An 8,738-nucleotide genomic window follows, 5' to 3' on the forward strand; every position below is an offset into this window, starting at 1 on the left:
ACATTTGCCGCTGCTCTTATTGCAGTTATGGCTTGGCATCCACGCACGGTGCCACGAAATACCAAATACACACCACGGAAGGTCATTTTGCTTGGTTTTTTATGCTACCAGACCACAATGTATCAGTTTATATCCTTTTAACACAGTTCTTCAGACCAGACCATTTCCCTTGCAGGACATATGCTGTGACCTGGTGATGCCCTATACTATAGGGTGATGATACCCTTTTCTTTGACCCTTGTGAGTCCCAATGAAAGGGTGAGATCCTGTTTCCACTGTTGTCAATGATAGCAGTGCCATCAACAGAGACATTATCGTTACCTCTACTCCTGTCCAAGCCTAGCCAGGGGGGTCTTCATGGAGAAGAGCTGCCCCACATAACCAAGGTGGACACAGTCATGTTCCCGTGGAGGGACATGGGAAAAGAGAGGAAAATAACACAGAAATCTGATCTGGGGTAGTCTTCCCTTGAGATGAAAGGTCCTACCTGGTGGTAGCTTCCACAGGCCTGGCAATTTCTGTATTTCAGTGATTTCTACAAACAGAAATAAGAAGCAACATGCACATAAATAAATCCAGAAGAGACTGTTTAATGTGCACATGTTGGATTAAAGAATTCGTTGTAAACAAAGAAGGCCCTATCTCTGCTGCCTGTATTCTGCAGTGAGCTAGTCAACACCTCTGGAAATTTGGATTAGATGAATCAGTGTGTTTCTCATCTGACTAACTTCATTCAAATTGCATTTTACTCTGTCAGGATTTGGATGGAAAGACTATTGGACTGTTGCTGTTAAAGACAGAAATCTCACTTTTTTTTTTTTTTTTGAGGGGAGGGAATAAAATAGAAGCATAGCAGAAGGGTTAATTGTAGGTGTCAGTCCTGCTGCGGGCTGCCTCCGAGGGTAAACCTGTGTGGCTCCTGGCTGGCAGAGGGTGCCTGACTGACAAGCATGCTGTTTGTCAATTCCTGCACCTTAAGTCTTGCATATTCAGGTGAAAAATAAATAAAAGTATGGGGAAGATTTGGTGGTTTATTCCTCTGCTCTGTGCACGCAGCTCAGTGTCAGATCCATCCCTGAGTCCCCAGGAATTGGACTCCTGGGAGTGGAGGTGAAGCTGCAGAGGCACCTGCAGGGCAAGCTGGGCTCTAGCAGCCTGGAGAAGGGATCTTGCCTGCAGGTGCAGAGCTGGTATGAGATTATTGTTGGCACTCTTTTCCCAGATTCCTTTTGCATTGTTAGGTGGGAAGCTGATTATAAAATCTTGAGAAAATATTGCCAGGGCAAAAAGTCCCATTGGACTGGAGGCCCCTAACCCTGCTGTTGCCATGGGTCTAAATAAAGACCACAAGCTTGAGGATTATGTGCACAACAGTGAACCAGAACAGCTGCTGAATCAACTGTTTCACTGACAAATTACCCTGCCACTCGAAGCTGGAGGTCACAAGGAAACAGGAAATTGTAGCTCAGACTTGAGAACAATGAGTTAGATCCTGCACTGATATGGCCCCCTTGGCTGAGGCAGGGGAGTCATGCCCCTTTCTGCAAAATGAGGACCTGTGGACCAGTGGGGGAGGCTGGGGAGGGAGGTCTGAAAGCCAGAGGTTGTGGTTTTGAGGGAAACCTGGAGAAAGGTGAATACAGCAGCGGGGGGAGGCAGAAGAGATACTGCTGATGGGGCTGTGCCAAACGAGCGTCACCTCCCCAGCAGGTAAGTGTGTGCTGAACAGCAGCCACCCATCAATCTCTGATCCTCGGGATTAAATTAGATTGAATGCTCACAGCTGGGCTAATGAGCTGTGCTTTTCTTCTATAAAAATACGACAGCTACTGCATCTAGAAACAAAAGGAAAACTATCATGTGGTGAGAATCTGTTTACTAGACGTTGGTCAAAATCAAACAGTGTATTTCTGTGAAGGTCAGCAGTGCTTTGGGTTGTGTGCTGTACCTGTCATTAAACTGCTTTCATCGTACTCACCAGATCGATACTGAATTAAGCACTTTTTAAAGCAAGTGTTCTCACATTAAGATGTCATATTTTATTTTGCTTTGCTCTTTGTCTTGGAAGGTTGATGGCCCCTGGTCCAGTGTGTGGATTTTGTGGACTGAGCAGAGGAATTATTTTGGCCAGCCTGAGTGTGCCTCTGAAAATAATGCACTGTAGCCCAACTAAAAGTTCTGGGCCTGCCTGGACAAAGAATCTGTCTTTGGCCTTTCTTCTGCTGAATCATATCATATGTCACAATGTTCACTCCTGGATTTAGCATTCATGCATTTTCCATTGATATTTATGTACATCTGCCCTTTTCTTTGATCTGAAGGATGCTCAAGAGTTCAGTTAAAAGCTGGCTTTAGAAACAACTCTCCTTGCAAGCCCTGCCCTAGAATTACCAAGAATTAAGTATTTTTCTTGACTATTTTGGCATGGTATGGGCCTTTGCTTCTTGTCATTTGAAGGCAGTTGACTGGGACTGTTTCTCTGCTTGAAGGTGTCCATGAAGCCAGCTGTATGGGCAGCTCACCTCTCGGGGAGCAGCCTCCTGCCCACCTCACCAGTGAAACATGGCGTGACCTTTCACAGCCTCCTCTGCCAAGCAATCACATTTATGCTGGTCCCTTGAGCAATTTCTTGAGAAAGGCTTCATGAAGGTTTCACATGCGTAGCTGATGGCTGCAGCTGGATAAGGAGATTAGGGAGTGAGTTTGGCATAGTGATAACAACGTGTAAAAATGAAACAGGATGCCATAGAAGTATTATATAAGATCATTTCAGTTATCAGCTGTAAAGAATGTTCTGCTTGCTTCTGATTGCTCATATCTTCTATTTTTATCAGTTTCCTTCTGCTTGTCTTTGTGCACGTTTCCCAGTGTAGCAAGTTTGACCCAACCGGCTGCAAATAAAGATAACAGTGATAACTAAAAAGAGAGGGGAGGGGGAACTCACTTCAGACTCACACACTCGGCTGCCTTTGACTATGAAGTATTTTCCAGATGGACTACTTAATACTAGGGGTTTGATCTCTCATACCTGCAGCCCTAAGGATTTCTGATGGGTATAATGAAAAGCCAGCTGCTGCAGATGCAAGTTATCCATGAGATGGGAAATAAGGACCAGGGCTTGAAGCTGGGCAGGGAGGGAAGGTTTTGCAGTGAAGGCAAAGGATGAGCTCTTAGTTTGGGCTTCCTATGGGAAGTTCATGCTTGTTAGGCTACAGAGCGGCTACAGATCAGCCTGGACTTGCTTCTCTGGGCTCTGTGCTGTCTGGATATAAACCACTAGTAGCCACTGCTTAGGGCATATTGGTCTCAACCTCAACACTGCACCCATGTTTTCTCACAGCTAGAGCTGGCATCTGGCTGTCTTAAAACTGAGCTTGGATCACCCATACACTCTGTGTGAGCCCACGCAGACGTATCCTCAGGTAAACATACTCCCACTCCAGCAAATAACTGTGTACTGCTTTCAGAGAAGGGTAGCTGCACCCTGCCGTGTGCTGCAACCTGCTCCATGCATGGCTGGGGAAGATCTCTCTGGTAGAGACATTGCAGATCATGTTCCTGAAACAGCTTTGCAGCCATAGCTCTAGAAGACATGCTTTAGGTTTGGGGGGCTGCAGCAGTCACAGAGTTGCCCAGAATCTGAGCAACCTAGAAAGTTTCCAGGGCAGGCAGGAAAGGGGAGAAGAGGGAGACCTCATCTGCCCATGAGTCAGTGGCCACATAACCTAGTGAAAAACTTCCCTGGACATTCTTCCTCCAAGGTGTGAGCAATGACTTTCCCCTCTGAGGGGTACAACACAGAATCTTTTCCACATTTGTGCTGTATCGCACTTATTTGTAAATATTTCATTTGTGCAGCTGTGTACCACAGAACTTCCAGCTTAGCCTGCAACTGTATAAAAACAGAACCTCTCAAAATACATCCAGGAGAGAACCTGCTATATTGGGCTTGGATTTTGCTTGAGACCTTTGTGCATTACCACCACATTGCTATTAACGATGCAGGGCTTAAATTCAAAATGCCGTTTCTGTATAATGCTGGCATTTCTATATAATGTGATTTCAATTATAAAAACCATAAGTAGCCAGAGAGCAATACTTGTGCCTGGAGGTGTGCTCATTAGGCCAACTGGCAGCAAGGCCACTGACTAGAATAAGCCGTATCTGATGAAACCAGGGACTTCAGCTATTAGGAAATGGAGAAAAATAAACCTCTGTCAGTATCCCTGGCTATTTTATGTCTCCTGAGCAAAAGACTTTTAAAGTTTGGGACAAAGAAAGTGCAACACTTGCCTAATGAGTTTAAGATTCTTCAGTCTCTCCAGCAAGCAGGAAATCTTAAAACGTGAGCTCTGTGGAATGATATGACGGGTTTGTTGCTGACCTTTGGTCTATGGCAATGATGATGAGCGAGTGAACTAATCACACACTTCTAGGCACTCCTTGGCCAGCGAATGCTCTTTCTCCTGTAACATGAAGTCAGAGATGGGTCCCGTGTCAGCCATCCTGCATGATTCAGTGGTAATGACAGAGGAAGTGGGAGCTGTGTTTACAAGCCCTGGAGGATGCTCGGCAATGCAGGCTGCAGCTTATCTCGCACTTCACATCTCCAAAACTGTTATTACATAATCCAGAGCTACATAGAAAGGGATTTCAGAGCCTTTTTCAAGGAGTCTACAAGAAAGACATGGACCTGCTGGAGCGCGTCCAGAGGGGGGCCACGAGGATGATCCAAGGGCTGAAGCACCTCTCCTATGAAGAAAGGCTTAGAGTTGGGACTGTTCAGCCTGGAGAAGAGAAGGCTCCAGGGAGACCTTATTATGGCCTTTCCATACCTAAAGGGGGCCTATAAGAAAGATGGGATCAGACTTTTTAGCAGGGCCTGTAGCAATAGGACAAGGGGAAATGGTTTTAAACTAAAAGAGGATACATTTAGACTATATATAAGGAAGAAAGCTTTTACAGTGAGGGTGGTGAAACACTGGGACAGGTTGCCACCTGAGAGGTGTTAGAAACCCCATCCCTGGAAACATTCAAGCTCAGGCTGGACAGGGCTCTGAGCAACCTGGTCTGGTTGAAGATGTCCCTACTCACTGTAGGGAGGTTGGACTAGATGACCTTGAAAGGTCCCTTCCAACCCAAACCATTCAGAGATTTTATGAGTGCATGAAAAGAGACCTGGCTGACCTGAACCCTTAAGATCTCACGGTATCTATTCCTACCTCTCTTGTGATCAGAATGATCCTTTCCAGCCTTAAAAAATCCCATCAACAGAGCATCCCATGAGGGTTAGCTACCTAACTGATGCCTTGTGTAGAGCCACTGGGCTCCAGGTGGGCACAAGACCTTCCTCCCTTGCTGGGCAACACTATTACCCCACAGCTGTTTCTCCTCTTTTGCCAGGCCCAGTATAATTTCTGAGGGGGTACAACAAAACACAAACCCCTATGGGGCAGGTGCTGCTGGGGCTGCAGTGGAAATCTGTCTGTGATGTGTTCCTGAACGCTGCAGCTGGGGTTGCTGCACCAAACACCAGAGCCAGCCTTGCCTGGGGTATTGCAAACGCTGGGAGTTTACTTGAGGTGAGGAATTTGTTCTTGACATTTTGATATTTCTGCAGATCTAGGTGTATCGAGAGATATCCCAGCACCCAGGCCTGCCCCTGGTTAATAGGGTGTAGAAAGGGGACGGGTGAGTGGGTGCCCATCGGGTAATATCAGCACTCTTTCTGTGAGCTTGTGAAACAGCTGAGGAGAAGAAAACATCTGAGGCCACAAGTGCAGTTTGTAATTCATATTTTATTACTTTGTACAAGTGAAAACATAGGGGGAAAAGGAGAAGTACAAGACTGAAAGGTAACCTGAAAGGCCACAGTGGGAGTCCACAACTGCCACTGAAGGGTGTTTTGTAGCCTGGTGGCACAGCAAAGTGTTATGACTAAGGCACAGTGGTCCCCCTCTTTTTTAAATAAATAAAATGGCAGAGCTCAAAAAAAAGGTGGAAGCCAATTAATGATATCACCGTTGTCACAAATAACTACATTGAGGCTATTAAAATAAGGTGACCAGCAAGCACCTAAACCCAAATTACCTGAAAACACTTGGGGTGGAGGGGGAGCTGCAGGAGGGAGCCCTTTTGACAAGCTTAATGTTCAAAGGTTTCAATGCAATTAAAGGCCATTTTAAATACAAGTTTAAACATTGTCAGCAATGCTGCATGGGGCTGCCTTTGGAGAACCACCAAGCAAGAGCATTTGCACTCTCACAGCAGGAGGGAAATGCAAGTAATAAACAGACTGCACAGTGAGATCCCAAAAGAGCAGTGCCCAAGCTGAGAAGTCAACATTTTTCCAAAGCTTGGCTTTGGTTTACATTCCTTTAGAGGAAAAAGTGACTTGGATAATTAAGCTGATGGAGATATTCCAAAGCTGTTCAAGACACGGAAAACATGTATCTTGTCCTGAGCTTAATGGTGGGCACCAGATAAATATCTTTAACAAAAAATACCCTGCATTTTTAATTGTCCTAAGTATTCTGGGAACACAAATATGGCTAGAATATTACTTTATGAAAGTGCAGTGCTAAAGAAGTACCTGTGCATGGAGAGGGGATGTGCTGTGTCTTGTATCACTGGTCCGTCCCAATACATGGGTAGGTATCAGTCCCCTCTCTGCCCTCACCTTGCCTTTGAAGTGGCTGCTCTGCACAGCTTTCAAGCCTTTCTCACTTCTCTCTCCTCTCCAGTAGCTAAAAATGGGATGTGTATCTGCAGAGCAGAAATAAAAACCCCTCCTGCCAACAGACCATTGCTTCTTTGATCCCAAATGAGAAAACAGGCTTCAAGGTGGTGAGGTTGCTATTCTGAGTAACACAATGTCTAGGGGAGCCGTATTTCTGCCTTGTAACAGAGACAGCTGAGAGCTGCTGCTGCAAAAGCTGAGTTTGGCTGCTGCCTTCCCGCCATGGTTTGGCAGAGACGGCCACCAAAGGTGCGAGTAAGGAAGCCAAGGGCAGGAAAACCTTGCTGGCACCGACCTTGCCTTGGGTACTGCGATAGATCAGCAGCTGTACCGAGGGAGACTGCTCCTGGCAGCTGGAGGAACTGCTCACAGGAGTTAAGTTAAGCACAGACACAAGCTCTGTCAGTGATTAAACATCAGACACTTTGTGGAACTGCTTTTCACAGAGTGGAAATTCACTTTCCAAGCGAGGCCTAGCACTTAGGTCTTGTGCAATAATTGGACGTGACTGAAACTCTTGAAACATTGCACACTTGTATGGCATAGACCCCATTGGCTGCTGAATCTTTGTACAAGAGTGGATATTGCTGCCAGGATCAACCCCCATCCATAAGAAGGAAAACCAAAAGTAGCCAGTAAGAGTGGTCTAGGGTACCTGCTAGGAATTAGGGACAGTCACTAAAAATTTACCCTCTAAAGTCTGCATTTTTCCACAAAAATGGGAATCTTTTTCTAAAATTTTATCTCAAAGAGGTGCATGATTCTGAAAGAAATAGGTCATCTGCAACACTGTATAATTTATAAAATTATTATTCTATGCTGGACAAAAATGCAAGTGAAATATTTCAGCTACTTTTTTCTTGGAAGAAACTGGTCTTACTAGAAAATTATTGCCTAAACCATGCTTGGCTGTAAACGCCTCTAGCTTGTGGTTGATCCAACTTGGTTCTAATTACATGGACTACTGCAAGTGTTTGCACTGGCAACATCAACATTTGCTTTTTTTGCTAGGTGAAGCTGATGAGTCCATGATACTCCTGCTGTGTGTCCCCCTCCTTGACCTTACAGTGATTGCAACAAGGTACTGGTGTCTGGGCATTTTTTCAGCACCAGGGCCATCACAGACACATCAGCTTCACCATCAGTTCATAGTTATTCAGCCTGACCGAGGCCATTGTCTGCGGCTCTGCAGATGGGAAAGCAGGTAGCCCAGTTCATAGCAGGTATTGTTTGAGTTGTCCCTGTGCAAAGTGCAATCCTTTCTCCTGTTTTGCTAGGAAGACTTGGCCTCGGGAATATGTGTGTTTGGCTGCTCCACGGCAAGCTGGTTTTCAAAGACACAGCACAGCTTGTAATTTTCTATGAGCTTGGCTTGAAAATACTCTCTGTCCTTCTTGTGCCAAATGTCTGTGGCAATGTAGGTGTTGAAGGGGTCACGGGAGTCCTCCAGCCTCCTGGCACGGATGTTGGTCAGCATGACTCCCACTGTGAAGAAGCCAAAGAGGCCAATCATCAGAAGCACGTAGAGGATTTCCAGGTTGTTGCTGGCACTAATCACCTGGGAAGGTGCAGAGCTATTTGTCTGCTCCAGGTAGTCTTGAAGCAGCTTGGAGAAGAGTGAATTCAGGGCTGTGTCGTTAGACAGCACTAACATCTTGTTTTTCTGTCCTTTGCACTTCTTTCTTCCTTATTTGTAGATTTTCTAGAAAAGCATCAAAATCAGGGACATGACAGATAAATTGTCAGGTAAAGATGTGATTCTCTCTGTCTCCCTTTCCCAGTTCCTCTCCTCAATGAGGAAGCTACCTCGGGGTCAGAGCAGGGGCAGGGCAGCTGGACTGGTCTGGAGGGACTTTTCAGCTCCTGTTTCCAAGCCAGGCCAGCTAGGCTGAGTCCATCCCCCATAAACACTTGCCTTGCAAGCCCTCTTCAGTCCTTACAGGTGGTCTGTCACAGTGCACAGCTGCCCCGGCTGCTGGCTGCTCACACAAATGCCTCA

At 45.9% G+C, this 8,738-nt stretch overlaps 1 protein-coding gene across 1 annotated transcript; it reads right to left on the bottom strand.

Annotated features, from left to right (window-relative positions):
* Positions 1–8,012: 8,012 nt before the first annotated feature.
* LOC104525230 (potassium voltage-gated channel subfamily E member 1) lies at positions 8,013–8,393 on the bottom strand. Its single transcript, XM_010168320.1, has one exon. It carries the CDS (start codon positions 8,391–8,393, stop codon positions 8,013–8,015), a length of 381 nt encoding a protein of 126 aa, XP_010166622.1.
* Positions 8,394–8,738: the final 345 nt, after the last annotated feature.

The sequence above is a fragment of the Antrostomus carolinensis genome, unplaced genomic scaffold (assembly GCF_000700745.2).
Source record: "Antrostomus carolinensis isolate BGI_N321 unplaced genomic scaffold, ASM70074v2 scaffold6180, whole genome shotgun sequence".
Lineage (NCBI taxonomy): Eukaryota > Metazoa > Chordata > Aves > Caprimulgiformes > Caprimulgidae > Antrostomus > Antrostomus carolinensis.

Bases quoted from the DNA above. Each gene is read 5' to 3' on its own strand.
- LOC104525230 (XM_010168320.1), bottom strand. From the start codon at position 8,393: ATGTTAGTGCTGTCTAACGACACAGCCCTGAATTCACTCTTCTCCAAG.